The sequence below is a fragment of the Dromiciops gliroides genome, chromosome 1 (genome assembly GCF_019393635.1).
Source record: "Dromiciops gliroides isolate mDroGli1 chromosome 1, mDroGli1.pri, whole genome shotgun sequence".
NCBI classification, from domain to species: Eukaryota; Metazoa; Chordata; class Mammalia; order Microbiotheria; family Microbiotheriidae; genus Dromiciops; species Dromiciops gliroides.
The window spans coordinates 73,394,653-73,416,022 of NC_057861.1; the positions used below are offsets into that span (position 1 = coordinate 73,394,653).

A 21,370-nucleotide genomic window follows, 5' to 3' on the forward strand; every position below is an offset into this window, starting at 1 on the left:
AGATAAGAAACTGAGGCAGGTTAAAGTAACTTGCCCAGGGTCACACAGCCAGTAAGTATTGGGAAACGGGGGCGGCTAGGTAGTAAAGTGGATAAAGCACCAGCCCTGGATTCAGGAAGACCTGAGTTCAAATGCTCTCTTAGACACTTGACACTTACTAGCTGTATAACTTTGGGCAAGTCACTTAACCCTCATTGCCCTGCCCGCACCCCCCCCCCAAAAGAAGTGGTCTTTGTCCCTGAGCTAAGGATTCCAAGAGGTAAATATGATTATATTCCAGGCATCCTTACACACCTGTGCAAAAAGCCTAGAGAGAAAAGATGAGATGTCCTGTGTGAAGCTGAGAAAGAAGATCAGTATAGCTGTATGGTAGAATAATTGAAGTCAGTCAGCCAGTCCTTCAATAGTATTTATTAAGCACCTACTGTGTGCTAGGCACTGTGCTTAATGTGGAGAGACAAAGGTAAAATACAGTTCTTACTCTCAAAGAGTTCACAGTGTAATAGAGGAAGCGATATACAAACAACTCTTAGTTTCTGGAGATATTTATGAAGTCTTTACTATGTGTTAGGCATTGTGCTAAACTGTGGAAATACAAAAAGAGGCAAAAGACAGTCCTTGCCCTCCAGGAGCTTACAAATTAAGGTGGTGGGGGGTGGGGGTGGGGTGGAGAACAACATGCAAACAAATATATACCGAGCAAGCTATATATAAAGAGATAAAGAATAAATAGGAGAAATTAACAGAGGGAAGGTACTGGAATTAAGAGGGGTTTGTAAATCCTGACTGTAGGAGGTGGGATTTTAGTTGGGAACTATGTACAAACAAGATATAGATAAGGTAAACTGGAGTTGATGGGCCTTTTTTATGCTCATACATAATGTTAGATATTATAATTATTTGTTTGTGTGTAATGGGGGACTGGACACTGGAGGCAGAGTCTTTGGAGCATGCATAGCATGCTGTCTGTTGGAATTCTTAGTAATGCCTTGGTGAGCCTACTTCCAGAAACTCATGATAATGCCCAACTACTTCAGAGCATGCCAAGGTATACTTTGGCTGTCTTTTATTGGCTTACTACATGGTGGTGGCAGCTAGGTGGTACAGTGGATAGGGCACTGGGCTTGGAATCAGGAGGACTCATCTTCATGAGTTTATATCTGGCCTTACTAGCTTATGACCCTGGACAAGTCATGGCCCTGCTTGTCTCAGTTTCCTCAACTGTCAAATGAGCTGGAGAAGGAAATGGCAAACCACTCTGGTATCTCTGCCAAGAAAACCCCAAATGGGGTCATGAAGAATCAAACATGACTGAACAAAAACAACAGGGTGACAAAAGGACTTTCAATTGGCTGCTGAAAAGAAACTGGCTTTTAAGTGAGGAAGAAGAAAGGGGTTAAGGCTTTGGATGGGGAGGGAGGGAGGTAGCAGGTACTTCCTTAAGCCTACTTGCCCGAGTTGCCATGAATTCTTGTGGCCATGAATACTTTCCACCACTTGTTTCTTCCATCTCTGCTATTTTCTTCTTTCCTGATCTTAAGTGAAAAGGTCTTAGAGGCATATCTGATGAAATCGTGACCTCATGAGCTTTTAAAAGTCAGAAAAACAACTAGAGGTCCAGTAACTGGAGTCCACTGAAAAATCTGCTTGTGGCCACAATGGCCTGATGAATTAGCTGCTTGAGCCAGTTCAGCAGTGAATGCCATCTGAGGCACCTGCAAGCAGGGAATCCATTCATCCATTTGTCCATCCATCTATCCATCCTTACACTTAAAAGTGAACTCTGTGGGGAATAGTTTGAATCCACTATTTTCAATTTAAGTCCACTCCTCTCTTGTCTTAGAGGTTCTTTTACTTTGATTTTTGCTATATTTTTCACAAAAGCTAATTAATGGAGGGGCAGCTAGACGGTGCAGTGGTTAAAGTGCTGGCCCTGGATTCAGGAGTACCTGAGTTCAAATCCAGCCTCAGACACTTAACACTTACTAGCTGTGTGACCCTAGGCAAGTCACTTAACCCCCATTGCCCTGCCCCCCCCAAAAGCTAATTAATGGGAGGAAGCTAGGTGGTGCAGTGGATAAAGCACTGGCCCTGTATTCAGGAGGACCTGAGTTCAAATCCAGCCTCAGACACTTGACACTTACTAGCTGTGTGACCCTAGGCAAGTCACTTAACCCTCATTGCCCTGCCAAAAAAAAAAAAAGCTAATTAATGGTAATTTACATTATTGCTTTACAAACCTCAAAGCACTACATAAATTCTAACTATTATTGTTATTATTATTAATATCATCATAATCTACTTGCCAATGACATTATTTGTCAATGTTACTGGTGAAGATAATATTTGGAGCATCAACTGTTAGATAATATTCAGGATGCTATAACTTGTCAACAGATATACTTCTTGTTCAGTTGTGTCCAATTCTACATGACCCTATGAATAAAGTTTATGGGATTTTCCTGGCAAAGATACTGGAGTGGTTTGTTATTTCCTTCCAGCATTTATATGGTGCCTTAAAGTTTACAAAGTGCTTTACAAGTATTATTTCATTTTGTCCTCACAAACCTGGGAGGTTATTACTATTATTATCCCCACTTTACAGATGAGGAAATTGAAACAGACAGAGGCTAAATGACTTGTCCAGCTTTAAGTGTCTTAGGGTGGATTTGAATTCAATTCTTTCTACCTCCAGGTGTAGCCCCCTATCCATTGCACCTCCTAGCTGCTGTCTAATAATTGGGGGTAATATACTGAATGGGAACTCAAAAGCCATAATTCTAGAGAGATATCCTCCAACCTCCTCAGGTTATTCCTAGAACTGTAAGGGGAGAAGCAGTATGGTGCTCTGGAGATCCAACATGTTAGTTGGAATGTGGTTTGGGAGATTAGCTCCAGCACCCATATACTACATAATTCTTAGTCTCCTTTGGGACAGTAAATTCCATGATAGCAGGAATTGTGTCTTCACTAAAATCTATCTCCTTTAGGGCTTAGCTCAGGACTCTACACAGAGTAGGCATTTAATAAATGTTTGCTTAATTGTCATAAGATCTTATTGTGGAAACATTAACATTACTGTTTCCTTTATATCATAACTGAAAATATTAAGAAATAAATATTTCTCCAGTCTAAAGTTCTTTCCAGGCTTACTTGAATCGAATATTAGTACTATTCAAACTTTTCAGGAAACAGTACCCTCCATTAAAGCCTTTTTCCCCCACCTCTCTCTCTCTTTTTTTTTAGTGAGGCAATTGGGGTTAAGTGACTTGCCCAGGGTCACACAGCTAGTAAGTGTCAAGTGCCTGAGGTCGGATTTGAACTCAGGTCCTCCTGAATCCAGGACCGGTGCTTTATCCATTGCGCCACCTAGCTGCCCCTCCCCATCTCTCTTAAACCTAACCACTTTCTATTAGGAAACTTGCAAAAAGCTAAGAATAATTTGGAAGGTTCTAGAAAGTGGATTAATTGTGGCAATCAGATTTAGAATGAGAAATATATTAATGTAGTCAAGTTCATTGCCTACCATCACCCATATCCAGATCTCATGGTTTCAGAAAATATTTTTTTCGGTAATAAACATTTTTATTTATAGTTTTGGGTTCCAATTTTTATACCTCTTTCCCTCCTTCCCCTTCCCCCTCCCTAAGGCAGCAAGCAATCAGATATGGGTTATACATATACTATGATTATGTAAAACATTACCATATTTGTCATTGTGTACAAGAAAACTTGATTAAAAGAAAAAAATGAAAGAAAGTAAAAAATAGCATGCTGAGGGGCGGCTAGGTGGCGCAGTGGATAAAGCATGGCCCTGGATTCAGGAGTACCTGAGTTCAAATCCGACCTCAGGCACTTGACACTTACTAGCTGTGTGACCCTGGGCAAGTCACTTAACCCTCATTGCCCCGCAAAAAAAAAAAAAAAATAGCATGCTTCAGTCTGTTCCATCATCTTTGGAGGTGGATAGTATGTCAGAAAATAAAATTTTTAGGACATTTTATGTGACTATTGTTCTGTTTGATGAAGGAAACTGTGAGGAAACTTAAACTTTGGACCCTTGCTCAATCTCCAACTGTGAAATTTTCTTTATCCTATAATCCTTTAGGTTGCAACTTCAAAATTACTTCTATCAGATATCTGGGGCAGTGGGGTGTAATAAGGGGACTCTTCCAGTTTGGTCATTTTTCTCCCTAAGCAAAAAAACCCCAAAACCCCAAAACAAAAACAAACAAGCCAACAAACCAACAACAATAACAAAACCCAACAAACAAACAAACAAACAAACAAGAATGATTTTAACTAGGGGTTAAATTAGGGCTGTCTGACCACATTCACCCTAGACCTAGGTCCTGGGATGACCTCCCTTTCTGGAAGGCTTGTGCTCAAAATGTAATTTTTCTTTGACCATATGTTAGACCCAGAAGGAACCTTGGAGATTATCCAGAGTCATTTTATAGATAAAACTGGGGCTCAGAGATGGAAGAAATTTGCCCAAGGTCACACAGCTAGAACTCAAGCAAGGATTCAGATCTACTTCTGACTCCAAAGGCAGGGCGATCTGTTTCATTCTTTGCTATTCTATCCTTGTACATTTCTCTGTCTCTGTCTTTTTTGTTATATATCTCTTTTGGATTTCTTTGTTCCTGTCTCTGCCTTCATTCCTATGTCTTTCAGGTTCAGTGACCTCCTGATCTTTGTTTCCCTTGACAGGGGGATGGGGAAGGCTTTGGAGGGGGTACGTTAGGGGGACCAGCTTAAGAAGAGGATACTGGGAACAAGATTTGGCCATTTCTCCCATTAAATCTTGGAGAAGGGAATAACGGGACAGTAGTATCTATGTGCTCATCTTTCTGCATAAATATATGTATATATAGGTTCACGCCCATGTTTGGGTGTAAAATTGTATTTCTGTATCTAGGACAGCATGTGTGTTCCTGTGCTGGGGTCTGAGTATATGACGCTAGGCAGTCGTGTATGTTCGTTTTGGTGCTGGTGTCATGTTAGTGTCCGTGGAGCCTCCATGACAGGGTATCTCCCCTTATAGTCCCATACTCTGTGCCCTGTACCCTGTGAAGGAGAATGGTCCTTCCTGGCAGTGACAACAGTCATCAGCCCTGCCTGGGCCCCATTGTAGCTGCCTCTGGGGTCAGTGGGAGCCAGTAGGGAGGGACTCATCAGGATGGAGAGTCAGTGACCAGTGGGGGAAGGGCAGCAGGGATGGGGTAGGTTCTAAGCATTTGCAGAAATTCTTACAAACAGGCCCCACAAATGTTTACAGTTGGGCTCCTGGGCAGAGATTGTGGAGCTCCAGGGGCTGGTCTGGAGAGGGCGGGGACATGGGGGACAGACACCAGGACTGGGCGGTCAGTAGCATCTATGCTACAGAAAGTAAGGACAGAAGAGGCCAGAGGGGCGAGCTGAAGGAGCTGCGAGCCAGGATTGGTGAGTGCCCTGACCCTGATCCCCCAGAATGGATGGGGAGTTCCCCTCAGCCCCAGGAAAGTCAGGCATAGACAGGACCCTCCGAAGGCTGATTACAGCCCATCCAAGCCTTCCCCACCTCAGGGCTCAAAGGAACACTTAGAGGCCATGAAGAGCTAGGGAAGCCCAGGATTGATTGGGACATTCTCATCATACCTCAGAATGCCCAATGCTGCTGACTCCTGGGTCAGACTCTGTGTGTGCTTATGGATCCGAGTGATACTGGACCCACCAAGGACCACTGCAGGCATGTACAGGCTCAGACACACATGCGTACTTGGATACATAATACACGAATACAAAAAATATCCCTATATCACCCTAGGGTGGGACTGGCCTAGGGGGAAAAGAGGGCAGTCTGGCCTTGTCCTTTAGGGAACAGAAAGATAGATTTGACATGAGAACTGTGCCTGCCCTTCCCCCAGATAGATGCCTGCAGCTGAGGAATTTCCTTTGAGAGGGATCAGTCTGCTGTTTTTGAGGGGTCTGTGATCAGGGAAGGAGGCGGCGGGGAGGATAGATTGAGACTCTGGCCTCCCAGGCCTATTAATTCTTCAGCCTGAAGAATCCCTGTGAGTCAAAGGACTAGCCAGATCAGGGTGACCCTGGTGCCCTGATTGGCTTGGCTGAGTAGGCTTGTGACCACATGTGGAATAACCGTGGCTGTGCCCCACCAGACCATGTCCTGAGTCAGCTCCTAGCTTCCATATCGGGTGGCCAAGGTGTTCGTTGTGAAGAGCAGCTCTAAGCAGAGGACTGTGCAGAGTTAATGAAGACACTTAACAGGGTAGCAGAAATGTTCATTTTTTATCTGGAGACCTGAGGACAAACCAGGCCTGGTGGGCAGTGACATGGACCAAGGCAGGGTGAAGAGACCTGATCAACAGATATTAGGAAGACATTAGGAGATGAATTTAATGAAGAAATGATATTACCATTCTTGTTATTAATAACAACACATTATTATTATTACTCTTACTACTAATATAAATAAGGGTTTAAAAATGTTTGATCACAGCAAGTTCATGAGCTGGGTATTTTAGATATTATCATTTATTTATAGATGAGGACACTGAGGTGTGTAGAGATAAGGTGACTTGCCCAACATCATGAAGCTACTAGATGTCAGAGTTAGGATCAAGCATTTGGAGGGTCTTGGATTCTTTCAAACAAGGGGAACACTCTGGCAAAAGCAATAAGGGAGCCCAGAGTCTAGTCTTCTGAAGGCAGGCTCTGTCACCACACTGGCTGAGCCTGGCCCCCTTCTGTTACAGGGGACAGATGCCATGGACGTCCACACCTGGAGGTGGCTGCTGCTTTTGATGGCCATGCTGAGGGGGCTGGTCCCTGCCCTGGGTGAGCAGAGGTCCAGCCCACGCTGCACTTACACCTTTGTGGTTCCCCAGCAGAAGTTCACGGGTGCTGTGTGCTGGAGTGGAGTAAAGGCAGCAGCCCCACCTCGAGACAATACTGAGGCAGATGAGCTACAGGCTCTTCAAGCCCAGTTGAAACAGCAGGAGGTGCTAATCAAGCAACTGAAGGAACAGGTGGCTGCAGATGGGGCTGCTATCAGCCAAGTCAGGGCCCTTTGTGGGGAGACTCGGGACTCTGGCTCCCAGCCCAGCCGGCTTCAGACACCACAGCTAACCCATGGGAAAACCAAGGGTTTTCAGGGGGATGGGCTGGCTCAGCTGGAAGGCCAGGTCACTAATGCCTTAGCAGAAGCCCAGCGTGCCACTGCCCAGTACCACCAACTGGATGCCAAGTACCGTGCTCTGGCTGTACTAGTCAATGACCAGCGCACTGTCATCACCAAGCTGGAGCAGCGGTGTCTGGGAGGGCCCAGCGGGCAGCAGGTACAGGATGTGAGTAGGACAACAGGGCAGGTAGGTATAGCAATGGTCACTAGTGAGGGAATGGTCATTGCCTTAACTTTTGGAGAGTGATTTTTATTTACAAGATAGTCATTGTCCAGGGAGGAGGGTAACTGCCCAAATACAGTTAGTCTCATTCTAACTTCTATCTCGTATCCACATTTGTGAGTACTGGGGAGGAAAGAAACTGACTGATCAATTGATTGACTTGGGCCAGGTTTGGGGAGCTGGATTTTCTATATCCTCCTCTGGACCAAGTGTTTTTCTTCCCAAAGCTCCTACCATTGCTTCAGTTTTAGAAGCATTCGTTATCAGGTTAATTTTTTCCTCTGCTGGTTAGATGGTGTCAGACCTTGGTTACAATGAAGGATGGGGGTGGTGGTATCTGAGGAATCCTGTTATTGGCACTGCTCAGCTCCTGAACCCAGGATGAGCAACCTGAGATCCAAATCCAGGATTTGGATGGGGGCAGAGATAACTAGTCTAGAAATAGGTGAGAGAAATCCCTTGGGAACAGAGATATAGAGTAGGTCCTTCAGGAAAAAGTAGGACAGAAATGGCCCTCATCCCTCCAGCCCCTCAGAATAGGTGGGTCATTCTAGGATTTAGGTCTTAGGTCAATGCAGTCAGATGCCACCTTGTGAATCATTGGCTTCTACAGGTCTTGCTACCACCCCCCTCGAGCTCCTTAGGGCTTGGAGGGCTGCTGGGTAATGGCAGAAATGGTAGTGGAAGACCAGATAGAGAGCTGCAGAGGGAGCAGAGCTGGGTGCCTGGCCAACCACAGAGGCAGCAAGGGGTCCTGGCCTCTGCCTTGCCGACAGACCCCTCAGGAACACCCACACAGGCAACAGGTAAGTGGTGTCTCAGGCTTATGACTTGGGGGAGGGAAACAGATCTTCAGTCCCTATCAGGGATGGTGGAAATTGGCAGGGGGCAGTGGCTACAGTGGGATCTCTCCTGGAAAACCCTTTCCTCTACTCTCCACCAAACCTAGGCCAAGTCTATACCTAGGGCAACCTTCCCTTCCTGGCCCATTGTCCTAGATATCTTGTGTGTCCTCCCATGACCCCTTCATCCCTTGCCAGGACAGACTGTGTATGTCTTCATGACCCCCAGGCCCATGGCGGGATTGCCTGGAGGCCCAAAGGGGCAGGCAGGGGATCAGCGGGGTTTATCAAGTGAGACTGGGCCAGAAAACAGTGTCGGTGTGGTGTGAACAGCAGCTGGAGGGCGGAGGCTGGATGGTCATTCAGCGGCGGCAGGACGGCTCTGTGAACTTCTTTACCAACTGGCAGAACTACAAGGTAGGAGTGGCAGGAGGGTTGGGCAAAGAGCTCTGAAGGGTTCCTGCCCCTCCCTGTAGCTCTAGCCCACTGAAGCTGGTCTCCCTTCCTACAAGGTGGGCTTTGGTCGGCCTGATGGTGAGCACTGGCTGGGCCTTGAGACCATACACCTGTTGACCCAGCTCCGGGATCATGAGCTCTTGGTGCTGCTGGAAGACTGGGGGGGCCGTGCGGTCCATGCCCGATACGATGGATTCTCCCTGGAGCCTGAGAGTGACCACTACCGCCTGAGGCTTGGCCACTACAGGGGGGATGCTGGAGATTCTCTATCCTGGCACAATGACAAACCCTTCAGCACTGTGGACAGGGACCGGGACTCCTATTCTGGTGAGGCCTGGTCTGGGAACCAGGGGCTTCTGACTGGCACCTACTCCCATGGGGGCAGATGGGGTTCAGGGGCTGAGGGATAACTAAGATTCAAGGATAGATGGGGGCTGGAGAATGGTAGAATGGAGAGGCTGAGAGGGGAAATGGTAATAAGAATACCTAACATTCATATAGAGCTTTAAGTCTGGCAAAGAGCTTAATATATATTATCTCCTTGGATCTTCACAATACCCTTATGAGACAGGTACCGTTATTTCCATTATTTTACTGGTAAAGAAACTGAGACAGAGGTTAAGTGACTTGCCCAAAGTCATACAGTTAGTATCTAAGACAGGATTCAAACTCAGATCTTCCTGATTCCAAGTCTAGCACTCTATCAACAATGTCACCTAGCTTCCTTTTCTTGTGAGGGAGGGGTCAAATAATGATGGGGGAAAGGGACAGAGGGCAGGGAGGGACAGTGGGCTGAGCATCTGAGCTCCCCAAAAAAGCTACTAACAGGGCAGCTAGGTGGCACAGTGGATAAAGCACTGGCCCTGGATTCAGTGTCCAGTGTCCAGCCTCAGACACTTGACACTTACTAGCTGTGTGACCCTGGGCAAGTCACTTAACCCTCATTGCCCCACCAAAAAACCCCACTACTAACAAGGACGGAATATTGAAGAAGTTGATCACATCAAGAATGGAAAAAAAAAAAAAAACCAAGAAGGGGCAAGTGGGTGGTATAGTGGATAAAGCACAAGGCCCTGGATTCAGGAAGATCTGAGTTCAAATGTGACCTCAGATGTGTGACCCTGAGCAAGTCACTTAACCCTCATTGCCCCACCAAAAAAATATGGTAAGCAAGGTGAATTTTGCAGTGATCTGCAGTGACTCTGGAATGTCAGTCAGTCAGTCAGTCAATAAACATTTACTGCATGAAATGCCTACTATGTTCCAGGCACTGTGCTGAGAGCTGGAGTTGCAAAGAAAGGCAAAAGCCAGTCCCTGACCTCAAGGAGCTCACAGTCTAACAGGGAAGACAACATACAAATGACTATGTGTGAATAAACTATATATAGGATAAGTCAGGAATAATCAACATAGGGAAGGCACTAGGATTAAGGGAGATCCAGGAAGGCTTCCCAGGTAGAAGGTGGGATTTTAGCTGGGACTTGAAGGAAGCCAGAGAAGCCAGGAGGCAGAGATGAGGAGGAAGAGCTTTCCCAGCCTGGGGGAGAGCCGGTGAAAATGCCCAGTCAGGAGATGGAATGTCTTGGATAAGGAGCTACTAGGAAGCGAGTGTCGCTGGCTTGCTGAGTGTGTTGGTGGCAATGGGGGGGGGTAAGAGGTAAGAAAACTGGCAAGGTGGGGAGGGGGTCAGCTGATGTAGGGCTTTGATCCCGGAGTTGATTGAGTTGGGTGGGGGTGGGGTGACTTGGGCAGACCTTCAACTTAAGAAAATCGCTTTGGTAGCTGAGTGGTAAGAAGACTTATGGGAGGGAAACCAAGCAGCTAGTTATTGTAATAGTTCAGGGGTGGGCTGATGAGGGCTTGCAACAGTGTGATAGCAGTATCAGAGGAGAGAAGAGGACATGTTTGAGAAATATTATGGAGGCAAAATCAGTAGGCCTTGACAACAGATGGGATGTGGGAGGCCAAGTGACAGTGAAGAGTCGAGGATGACACCTAGATTGTGAGCCTGGGTGACGTGACTGGGAGGATGGTGTTACCTTCAATAGCAACAAGAAGTTAGGAAGAGAGGAGGGTTTGGGAGGAAAGAGAATGAGGTTAGTTTTGGACATGTTCAGTTTACAGTGTCTACAGGACATCCAATTTGAGATGTTCAATAGACAGTTGGTGATACAATACTGGAGCTCAGCAGAGAGGTTAGGCTTGGGTAAGTAGACTTGATAAGCATCATCACAGAGATGATAATTGAATCCATGGGAGCTGATTCAATCACCAAATGAAATAATAATGGAGGGAGAAAAGGACCCAGTACTTCAGCCACTGTATGGGACAACCATTGTTAGTGGGTGTGACCTAGATGAAGATTCATCAAAGGAGACCAAGGAATAGTCAAAGAAGGAGAACCAAGAGAGAATAGTTTGATCGAAACCTAGAAAGAAGAGAATAACAGGGAGAAGAGGGTGATTAACAGTGTCAAAGGCTGAAGAGAGATCAAGGAGGAAAACTGAGAAAAGACCATTAGATCTGGTAATTAAGGGATCGTTAATCCCTTTGAAGAGAGCCGTGTCAGTTGAATGATATTAGAAACTGGACTTGTAGAGTTAAGAAGAGAGTGAGAGTAGTGGTGGTAGTGACTGGAGATAGCTTTCTTTTTTTTTTTTTTTTTAGTGAGGCAATTGGGGTTAAGTGACTTGCCCAGGGTCACACAGCTAGTAAGTGTTAAGTGTCTGAGGTCAGATTTGAACTCAGGTCCTCCTGACTCCAGGGCCGGTGCTCTATCCACTGCGCCACCTAGCTGCCCGAGATAGCTTTCTTAAGTGGGGAGGGATATGGGATGGTAGCTAGCAGAAAGGGATGGATCAAGTGGGAGCTTTTTGAGGAGGGGGGAGACATAGACAAGTTCATAGGCAGTAGGGAAGCAGCTAGTGGATAGAGATTGAAGATTAGTGAGAAAGGAGAGCTAACAGAGAAGGCAATCTACTGGAGGAGTTGGGATAGAATGAGATCACTTGTGCATGTAGAGGAGTTCACCTTGGCTTCTAGAAAGGCTACCTCATTATGTAAGACAGCGGTAAAGGAAGAGATAGCAGCACGAAGCATCTAGGTCAAAGCTTCTTAAACTGTGGGTCACGTATTAAACTATGGGGTCACACAACTGTGGAGGTTGTGAAAAAATTGACAACAGTAAAAGGTTACATATACCTATTTTATATACCTACATACATGGGGGGTCGCATAAAAATTTCTTGAGTGAAAAGGGGTCACAAGTGGGAAAAGTTTAAAGAGCCCTGGTCTAGCTGATGTGAGGAGAGGTGAAGAGGAAGCTCTCTTCAAATGACCTCAATGAAATAATTCTTAGCTGTATGCAAGTGCAAGGTGTTTTCTTTCCTAAAAGAGAAGGGTAAAAAGGCTCAAGAAATACTTCCCCCCATTTATCAAGAATGTCCCTTGGAGGAAAAAAGAGAAAGGCCTTCAGGTAAAAACGAAGAAAAAAAGGTGCTAAAAAGACAGAAAGGAATCCTAATCCATGGCAAGAGGTTGAAGAATGAAGACTGGGATACAGAAGAGAAAGGGGAAGGTGACCATTTAATACTTGGAACTAAGGGATCTTTACATAGACCAAAAGAGATGTACCTTTGAAGGGGAGGCAACTGCTTATGCTCTAAAGAGTGACTCTAGATTCACAGATGCCAACAGGAGACAAGTCATCCAGTAGACATCCAAAGATCCAAGGTAGTTGGTGGATCCCCAGTGAGGGGTATCAGGAAGGTATTTGTTGATCTGTCAACAATAGAGGTATGCTTTCTTCTTGAGACATGGAGAGAGTCTTAATGTTTGTCAAATCTGATGACTGTTACTTCTAATGATTCATATGGGAATGAAGGAATCCAAAAAGAGGAAACTAGATAGAATGCTAGACTTGAAGTTAGGAAAACCCAAGTTCAATTCCAACCTCAGATACTTACTAGCTATATCACCCTGTGGAATTCACAACCTCTGGGAAGGCTATGGCTGGTGTCCTGGAGGTGGGGGTTAGGGTTGAGCCAAGACTATATGATGGTGGAGATCACACAGGGGCCAGACTGGTTGGTGGACCAGGATGTCAGCTCTTGAGCAGTCCGAGACTGGGTCTCTCCCTAGAGCCCACTTCAGGACATTAGCCGGAGAAAGCCAGGAGACGGTTGTAGTAAGAAGGAGCAACCTCTGACCTAAGTTGCTAGTTTCTCTCTTTCTCCCTTGTCCCCTCTTCCTTGCCCAGCAACCCCTGGAGATCTCTTAGAGGATTTTCCTTCCTTGCTTCAAGGACCTAAAAGCTGCTGAGGAAGTCACCTCCCTCCACTTTTGCCACATTTTTCAGTCACCCCATTGTAATTGTTGTCCACCACCACTGCCTCTGGGTCCAAGAATGGGGTAGGATGGTGAAATCACCTCTGCCCCAGGCAAGGAGAGAATTCATACTCCCTCTCTATAAGAGGGATCAAGACTCAGGTGTTCTCAAGGACACAAAGTCTTGGGCTCAAACCCATAGAATGACTGATACAAATTCAGGGTCACAAGCACATAAACCCAAAGATGCAAACTCTCCTACTTACAGGGCTGTGGACTCAGCCGTCTCACACACACATACACTCAAAAAGAAAAAAAGGTGTGAACTAGTAGAAGACAGTACAGATAGGGGAATTTGTAGAGGGCTGAATAACCTGATCCAGAGTTGTAAATAATGCTATTTCCATGCCAACTTGGAGACCAGATGTCTTTAGCTGAGAGCCCCAGAACTAGTCTACACATTTATCAGTGACTTAGAAGAAAGTGTAGAGAAAATTCTTATCAAAATTCCAGTTGACTCAAAGCTGAGAGGGATAGCTCAAACACATCATAAACAGAAAGATGTTTCTCATCTTATTAAATCTAATAGGAATAAATGGAAAGTCTTTATTTGAGATCCAACTTCACAGGCCCAGGATGGGAGAGAGACAACAGTTCATGTGAGAGAGACAGGGATTTCAGTGGACCAGAAGCTCAATGTGAACCAACAGTGTGATAATTTAGCAGCCAGACTCCAACACATCTCCTCCTCTGCAAAAAGAGGGGCTTTGACTAAATGGGCTCTGAGCTCCCTTCCAGATCTAGACATGTGAAGCTGCATTAATGTAGGCAGCACCAAGGGTGTCAATGAAGGAAGTAACAATCCCACAGTCACTGCCCACTTTATCTGTGTTGTTTTCAGTTCCGGACACCATGTTTTAGGAAGGATACCATGGCTAGTGAATGCAGACAATTTTGACTGGGAGGGGATGGAGGTTTGGAAGGATTCCATAGGAAAATCGTGGAAAGAAATGGGCATTTAGTTTGGAGAAGGGAAGACTCGGAGGGACAATGATCTTTGTCCTGGCGCAGTAGATAGGAGTCTGAACCTAGAATCAGGGAGACTCAGGTTCAAATCTGGCTTCAGACACTTCCTAGCTGTGTAATCCTGTCATGAGGAAGAAGGATAGCTTAGTCTTGTTCTGCTTGGGTAGAAACTGTGGAGAGACAGGGTTGGGCTTGATGTTAGGAAAAACTTCCTACATTTTAGAGTCATCCACAAGTGAGATGGGCCATGGAAGGTGGTGGATTCCCTCTCACTTATCTTCAAGTGAAGGAGCAGTGACCGTTTGTTCATGATGTTGTGTAGAGAGTTTTCTTGGTCAGCTGTGGGTTAGACTAAATGGCCTTTAAATTTCCATCCAATGAATTCTGTGAGGGAAGACAAGGCCTGTGGGGGGGAGGGAACAGAGACTGGGGACTGGGACTCATTCCAGCAAGGGGGAAGGGAATAGAGAAAGAGGACATTCAGTGGTTCAGATCTTAACCTGCCAAGAAGGGTGGGATGGTTGTAGGGGAAGGGAGGTTCCCAGGACTCCTGCTTCAGAGTCAGAGTCTTGGGGATCACTGCTTTGCTCAGAAAAACCTGTCTATCCCCCCTTTCCAGAGGTATGTGAACCTAGGGGATGGGGATATTAGTGATGGCTTGTGCAGCCCTTGACACCTTCTCTTCTTTCTTTTGCCCCAGGTAACTGTGCTCTGTACCAGCGGGGTGGCTGGTGGTACCACGCCTGTGCCCATTCCAACCTCAATGGTGTCTGGCACCTAGGGGGCCACTATCGAAGCCGTTATCAAGATGGTGTCTACTGGGCTGAATTTAGGGGTGGTGCCTATTCACTCAAGAAGGTGGCAATGCTGATTCGGCCCCTCTGACTCCTGATCTCCACCCTTTGGATATTGGGGTGGGGGGAGGTGTCTTTGACTATCTTGGACTGCCTGGCTTCTTGTGTCCTAGAGTTTGTGTGAGTGGGGGGTGGGGTCTGCAAAGCCCAGGGCATTATAAATAGCACCTCCCCACCATATCACAAATCATACCCCATCAAGCCTATATACCACCACCACCCCTAACCCTTAGCCCTGCAGGAATGAGATACTGTCATTCAGGAATAGGGCATGTCCCTTTGTTATTTTGAACATGGTATATAAAACATTAACATCATAATGTACGTCTATGTATATGGCATGGGGGTATGGGGGCCGCGCTATTTCCCACGTGGAGGGGGTTAGGAGGGCCTTACCCACCTCCACTAAGCTAAAGTGCACAGACATGGACCCTCTTACATGCTAGGGAGAGGCCTGAGTAGCCTGAAGCTTTCCCTTGAGTGACTTGTCAGCCTCCCTCCAGACCACAGTTGAGGACCCACCCCGAACTTCTACTGGTCCCATAGGTCAACACTGGTCCTCCAAGTCGGTAGGGGATATCGGGGTGGGAAGGGGGAGCTAAGGCTCCTAGTTGCCTTCCTCTTCTTCTGCTTCCTCTTTGAGGTCCTCCAGGATTAAGTCGTCCAGGTCTTGTAGGAGACTGCCCTGGCTAAGGCAAGTGGCCACAGTGGAGCCACTGCTTTCGTGGACGGCACTTGGGAACAAGACAATGGGCATATTTTTCTGTTTCCGGCTCTTGGGGTGCACACAGGAGGTCCCTGGTGTGTAGGATCCTGGGGGCAGATATAGGGACTAAGCCTTCTCTGTCCTGAGCCATTTTGAGGTCTGGAAGCCTCTTTGTGCTCAGCCAGAGACTGGCCCGGGGGAGCAGGCCAAAGGCAGGGTGGGAGGGTGTCAGCTCTATTGGGACCAGGGAGAAGTGGGACAAGGGGAAGAAAGGGAATAGAGAGGCTGGGGGCTCGACCTTGTCGGTTGTAGCAGTCCTCAGCAAAGCAGGTGTGTGTATTTTTTCTGCCTCTTTCATTTTGGGGCCGGCGTGGGGGGAGGATTCGATTTGGCAGAACAGAGTTGCCACAGTGGTAGCATGGAGATGGAGTTCCCATCTGGGCAAAACCCCTGGGGAGAAAGCAAGAATTGTTGGGGCAGGTAGCATGCCAAAGAGGAAGTGTGAGTCAGAGATCAAGGGTTGGGGACTGAGAAAGTAAGGATGAAAGGAAGAGGCTGCAGCTTAGGATGGGAGGTTAAAAGTGAGAAAAACCCTTGGAGATCCTCAACAGCTGGACTTCTCTTTTTACAGATAGGGAAACTGAGGCCTAAAATGGGGAAGTACCTTGCCCAAGCTCAGAGCTGAGATTCTAACTCTAATTCTCTGGCTCCAAACCTAGCTATTCGTCTGTGGCACTGACCTTGATGAGGTCTGGGGACAAGGGTCAGGGGACAGGGATCTGAGAACTCACGTGAAGGTATGACCACATTGTAAACACTGGAACTCAGCTTTACCCCACATCTTGTCTTTGGGCACTGGTTCGTATTTCACCCAGCACTTCCGGCATCGGGACACCTGAAAAGGTCAGTGTGAGCAGGTCTGCTCCTAGGGACCCTGTGGGGCCCAGCCTTAGTCCTGGCCCCTGACCCCTTCACCTTTTTGCGCTCAGGCACCCGGCGCCACCACATGTTGTCACAGGCACGGCAGGCAAACTGGCAGTCTTCCTTGGAGATATGGCCCTTCTGGGCATCATCCAACATGCGCAGATTTTTCTCTGTCAGGGGTAAGTTCATGGTGGCAGCCACCTCCTGAGTGGGAAGTTGGGGATAGGATGAGGGCACATTAGCCTCCAGCGTGGATCCAATGGATGTCCTCACCCTCACCCCTGCTCCCCTCGCACCTCAATGTCTCTGTCCTTCAAGATATTTTGTTGGTCCTGGAAAGGGAACAGGGAGATAGAGACAGATAAGAGTGTGGGTTGGGAGCTGCATTGGTCTCTCGAGTGTCCAGCTGCCCCCTGTGCCCTCACTCCTGGAGCTTTTCACTTGGCAAAGAAGCAAACTTTGAAGCAAGGATTAAGCACTGGCCAGGGAGGAGGCCTCAGCCCACAGTTCAGACCCTTCCTCAAGGTCCCCATGCCACCCCCAACCCCTCCTGTGGCACTATCTGCTGCTCCAGCCTGGATCCCACACTGCGGGGAGGAAGGGGAAGAGTTCATATAGGGCTGGACAAAAGAGATTGTGGGGGTACCGGGAGGGAAAAACATGAGGAGCTGGGAAAGAGACTCCCAGTTATGTCTCTTCCCTTAGTCCAGAGGTTCCCTGAACCCAGGAACCTGGGTCATGTGCCCTCTATCTCCCCTGGGATTTGCTTGTTAGTGTTGGGGACTGTTGGATCTCCTTGCAATCATGGGGCAAACAGGGAAAGGAAATTACCTGGACATCAGAGTCTGCTTGGTATACATCTTCATTTTCTGATCCCAATTCTTCAGAGAACAAGGGTGGAGAGCATAGGGACTGTCATGGGGTATACTAGGACCAAGGACCTTTAAATAGTCACCCATCCCCCAGTGGTCTCTGGTTCCTGTTCTGGACATTGGAACTCCCTGGGATACCCCTTCCATGGTCTTCCTGAGCATCCAGGTCCCCTCCCAGTACCTCTGGGGACTCCTCTCCATAAGCCCTGGAACCCTTCCTGAACCCTCCCAGGGTTCCTGTACTCCCCTACCCCCCAGTGTTGCCTGCTGACCCTTCACTTGTTTAACCAGCCAGGAAGAGACGAAGTCATGGTTGTGATCGTATCTCTCCATTAAGACATTCGCCTTCTTCACAGACACATGGCCATGAAACTTCTCCCTAAAACGCCTGACACTCTTCTCCAGCTGTTAAGAGGTTGAGGTGAGGGAAGAAGCACGGGAACATCATTAGTATCATTGCTGAAACCCTTAAGAAAGCCGAGGGTTAGCATTGGAGCTAAGGGAGTAAATTCCATTCCTCCTTGGGTATCAGATGCCTAACCTATGAAATGGGCACACAAGCCAGGTCCTTGGCAGGGTCTGAGGGGTCATATATGCACCTTGTGCTGCTTTTCTTTCCTTTTATCCCTTCTCCCTTCCATTGGGGTCGGGGGAGGAAAAAAGCCTGCAGAGAGGTAGGGACATCTGTTAGCAGGGTCCCTGGCCCTTGACCTGACAGCGTTTTCTTGGAAAGGCCAAAGTTCTGGTTAGAGAGGGCCCAAACTGCAAGGCAGATGAGAAGCCCTCAGACAGAGTGCCCTAGGGCAGCAGGGCTGGTTCCTGACTCTACCTGTCCGATCGCCACCTCCCCAGGCTCCAAGAAAGGGATCAGGTAGGAGTCGGGGTGGGGTGAGGTGTGTGTGGGGGTCCCCTCTCTGATCTCCATTGGTTTCTCCTCCCCGTCAGGCCAAGCCTGGAGTTGGGGGAGGCAGAGTGGGGCTCCTCGCTCAGCGTATCCTGGCTCCTGGCCCCTGTCCTCTCACCTTCACGTCGGAGGACCCGGCTCCGGCCATCCTTGTTCCAATGGCTCCTGCAGCTCCCGCGGGTCTCACCTTACAGGCCCCCAGCAAAAAGAGGACAGAGAATTCTCAGCTGTTTCTACGGCCTTTGTCTCTGCCCAGAACAAACACCCCCCCCCCCCACTTATCCGCCTACTTTCAGTTTCTCAGAAAAGGGCGGGGCCTCAGTGGGGTGGGGATTGTTAAGAGCCAAAGGCTTAGATTTGGAGTCTTCCTAGACCTGCCCAGCCCCCAAATTTGAGGTAAATTAAATCTCATTGGGACAAATGAGATCCCAGAAATGAGGGCGGGGTGTGGAACTGGGGAAGTGGCCGCGAATGGAATGTCCTGAACCTCACCCCAGGCCGGAGGAAAAGTTCCTTGCCAAAAACGGTCAGAAGCCTAAAACTGGAAGAACCCCCAAGGTCTTCTCGTCCAACCTGTATCCGAGTAGAAAACTCCTCTTTAGAGAGGTCCTCCAGCCTGGATGGCTCCAATTATTAAGAAGTTTCCCCCAAAGCTACCTCTTAGTAACTTTCACCCGTTCCTCTGAGTTCTGCTCTTTGGGACTAAGCAAAACATCTTCCATATGTATGAGCCTTTCCGCTATTTGAAGAAAGCTATCATCGCATCCCTAAATTTTCTTTTCTTCAGACTATAGTATATCTCCTGTTCCATTGACGGATCTTAGAGCACGGATTCGACTCTTTCTTCTAAGGTCTCTTCTGGCTCTAAATACCATTAACTGCTCCCTCATTCCCCTCCCAGCCTACTCCCCACAACCTTCAGTAGCTTCCTCTTCAGTTTATCAACTGCCTCTCTAAAAAGAATTCAATTTACCACAAGCGTTTACTTAAACACCTTATATACCTGTGTGTGTGTGTGTGTGTGTGTGTGTGTGTGTGTGTGTAATAGGTGCTGGGGGGTCCTTAGGTATTCCTCTGTAAAGAATTACACTCTAGCACACAGTCCATTTAGGATTAAAATGGTCTTTTATTTGGTGCTAGAGAAAGTGACCCAGAGGGAAGTCAAAGAGAGCCTCAAGGGGAGGAGATGGCTTAGAAACAAGCTTCTCCAAGAACCAAAGGAAGTCAAAAGCTTTTCTAGGGGATAGATGGGGTGACCACCTGACAATGGAAAGTTCCTTGTTGGGGTCGGAGTGGGAAAAGCTTGAAAGAGGGGTGGTGGTTCTGACTTCTGGAGTTATCTCTGTCCCGACTTCTCAAATAGTAGCCAAGCCTAATGGACTTATCTCCCTTTACGTTAGGTGTGTCCTTGATTTTGCTTCTTTTTTGTTGTTGTTGTTTGTGGGGCAATAGGGGTTAAGTGAATTGCCCAGGGTCACACAGCTAGTAAGTGTCAAGTGTCTGAGGCCAGATTTGAACTCAGGTCCTCCTGAATCCAGGGCTGGTGCTCTATCCACTGCGCCACCTAGCTGACCCTGGTTTTGCTTCTTAAGGAGAAGACTTCTGGGTTATCCTAATGTCCAAATTTATACTAATATCCTAATTTAGCCCCACATAACCAGGCACTGGTTTCTGGCCAAAACAGAAACAATTGCTATTTACACTCTCTCAGAGCCATCAAAACCCAAGTGAGGTTTGATCAGCCCGACTTAATTAGCTTTTAGAAGGGGCATTTACTTTGCAAGTAAAGCAGGGATAGTTAGGGAAAAAATTATCTAAACTAGGAACACATTCTCCCCTTGATAACCCAAGGTGTGGGCTCAAACTTACAATATTAAGGTAGGGAAACATAGAGAGAGAAAACCTGTGGCAAAGGAGTAAGCAGCTCCTGGTCACTGGGAGTCATTTTGTCCCTTTGTTGAAACCTCATGAAACTCTTCCTGGACGTAGGTCTTCACTGGAGGGATTCTGGAGGATAGGATGGGTAAAGTAGGGTAGAGACTTGGAAGGGATAGGGCTGGCATAGGTAGCTGTGAGGTACCAGACAGTGGTGGTCCAGAAAGGGAGCTTCAACCTAGATCGCCTTCACTTAGAATCAGGGATTCTGAGTTAATTAATAGGGAAGTAGATTGTCATGCCCTTCCTAGTCCAAAGTTAATGTTGACTTGATTACAATCCCAGGGCAAGAAGTAAAAAGTGGGGGAGGAAGGTCTGCCCACAGTAACAAGGCAGATAACTAGTCTCCTTTCTTACATGATGATCAATGCAGGGATCAGAAGACACCTCAGTCATGGATAGTTATAGAAAGAATATAATATAGAGAGAATTCACCATCCAATCCTTTTTTTTTTTAACTTTTTTTTAAAAGAAGCTTTGGCCAGCTTATTAAAGAATACTTTTGTACAGTTTACTTTTCACTGGTCTGTTCTGGCATGCTTCTAATGATATCAGAATCACCTGGATCAATGATAGCCAGTGTACAAACTCTAGTACTTCCCACATGCTATACCCAATTCAATATTGTTGCCACCGTAGTGATGTACGTCAGTTTTGGCTAACATAGAGTAATATTCAATCTCTGATTTCCTTAAGGCTAGGCAGTTGTTGGCCAACATGACCAATTTAGCTTTGCCTTGTCTGATTATTTTCAGGGTCTGTTTGTAGCCTAGCACATATTTGCTGCTTTTCATCACCAGCTGGAGCCTCGAGTTGATGGACTCCAGCGACTTTTTCATCTTCTTTGCAGCCACCATCTTCCTGCCAGTGGTGCGGGAGGACCCTCAGCCAGAGATCTGCCGCCAAGTTTTTGTTTTTTTTTTTTAACATTTTTAAAGTGTTGAGTTACAAATGTTATCCCTCCTTTCCTCTCTCCCCTCCCCTGTCCTGAGGTGGTAAGCAGATAAAGGTTATACATGTGCAATTACGTAAAACATTACCACATTAGTCATTTTGTATTAAAAAAAACTTGAATAGGGCAGCTAGGTGGCGCAGTGGATAGAGCACCGGCCCTGGAGT

The 21,370-nt window shown here is 47.0% G+C and overlaps 2 protein-coding genes and 1 pseudogene across 4 annotated transcripts; 1 reads left to right on the top strand and 2 right to left on the bottom strand.

Moving 5' to 3' along the window:
• The first annotated feature begins 5,292 nt into the window (after window positions 1-5,292).
• ANGPTL6 (angiopoietin like 6) lies at window positions 5,293-14,941 on the top strand. Its single transcript, XM_043986432.1, has 6 exons — window positions 5,293-5,445; window positions 6,759-7,370; window positions 8,020-8,212; window positions 8,478-8,665; window positions 8,761-9,031; window positions 14,757-14,941. The coding sequence occupies exons 2-6, from the start codon at window positions 6,771-6,773 to the stop codon at window positions 14,939-14,941; spliced, it is 1,437 nt and encodes a 478-aa protein (XP_043842367.1). The 5' UTR covers window positions 5,293-5,445; window positions 6,759-6,770.
• Window positions 13,623-20,439, bottom strand: SHFL (shiftless antiviral inhibitor of ribosomal frameshifting). Of its 3 annotated transcripts, XR_006354913.1 has the most exons (11): window positions 20,220-20,439; window positions 18,809-18,889; window positions 18,435-18,503; window positions 17,685-17,817; window positions 17,372-17,421; window positions 16,837-16,872; window positions 16,592-16,744; window positions 16,408-16,511; window positions 15,915-16,066; window positions 14,273-15,723; window positions 13,623-14,177 (listed from the first exon to the last, which is right to left on the bottom strand). XR_006354913.1 is itself a non-coding variant. In XM_043986463.1 (10 exons), the coding sequence occupies exons 1-10, from the start codon at window positions 20,283-20,285 to the stop codon at window positions 15,518-15,520; spliced, it is 1,050 nt and encodes a 349-aa protein (XP_043842398.1). In that variant the 5' UTR covers window positions 20,286-20,439; the 3' UTR covers window positions 13,623-15,517. The 3 variants fall into 3 exon arrangements, 2 of the variants coding, with proteins under 2 accessions (XP_043842398.1, XP_043842410.1); XM_043986463.1 differs by having other exon boundaries at window positions 13,623-15,723; XM_043986475.1 differs by lacking the exon at window positions 18,809-18,889 and having other exon boundaries at window positions 13,623-15,723; window positions 20,186-20,221.
• Window positions 20,440-20,710: 271 nt separating this feature from the next.
• Window positions 20,711-21,108, bottom strand: LOC122742331 (annotated as a pseudogene).
• Between the last annotated feature and the right edge of the window lie 262 nt (window positions 21,109-21,370).

Excerpts from the sequence above, each read along its gene's own strand:
- ANGPTL6 (XM_043986432.1), top strand. The coding sequence starts at position 6,771 with ATGGACGTCCACACCTGGAGGTGGCTGCTGCTTTTGATGGCCATGCTG. Across the intron at positions 8,666-8,760 it reads CCAACTGGCAGAACTACAAG|GTGGGCTTTGGTCGGCCTGA; the intron begins GTAGGAGTGGCA and ends CCTTCCTACAAG. Across the intron at positions 9,032-14,756 it reads GGACCGGGACTCCTATTCTG|GTAACTGTGCTCTGTACCAG; the intron begins GTGAGGCCTGGT and ends CTTTTGCCCCAG.
- SHFL (XM_043986463.1), bottom strand. The coding sequence starts at position 20,285 with ATGAGGTTTCAACAAAGGGACAAAATGACTCCCAGTGACCAGGAGCTG. Across the intron at positions 16,745-16,836 it reads TGAAGGACAGAGACATTGAG|GAGGTGGCTGCCACCATGAA; the intron begins GTGCGAGGGGAG and ends CTTCCCACTCAG. Across the intron at positions 16,067-16,407 it reads CAATGTGGTCATACCTTCAC|GGGTTTTGCCCAGATGGGAA; the intron begins GTGAGTTCTCAG and ends CTTTCTCCCCAG.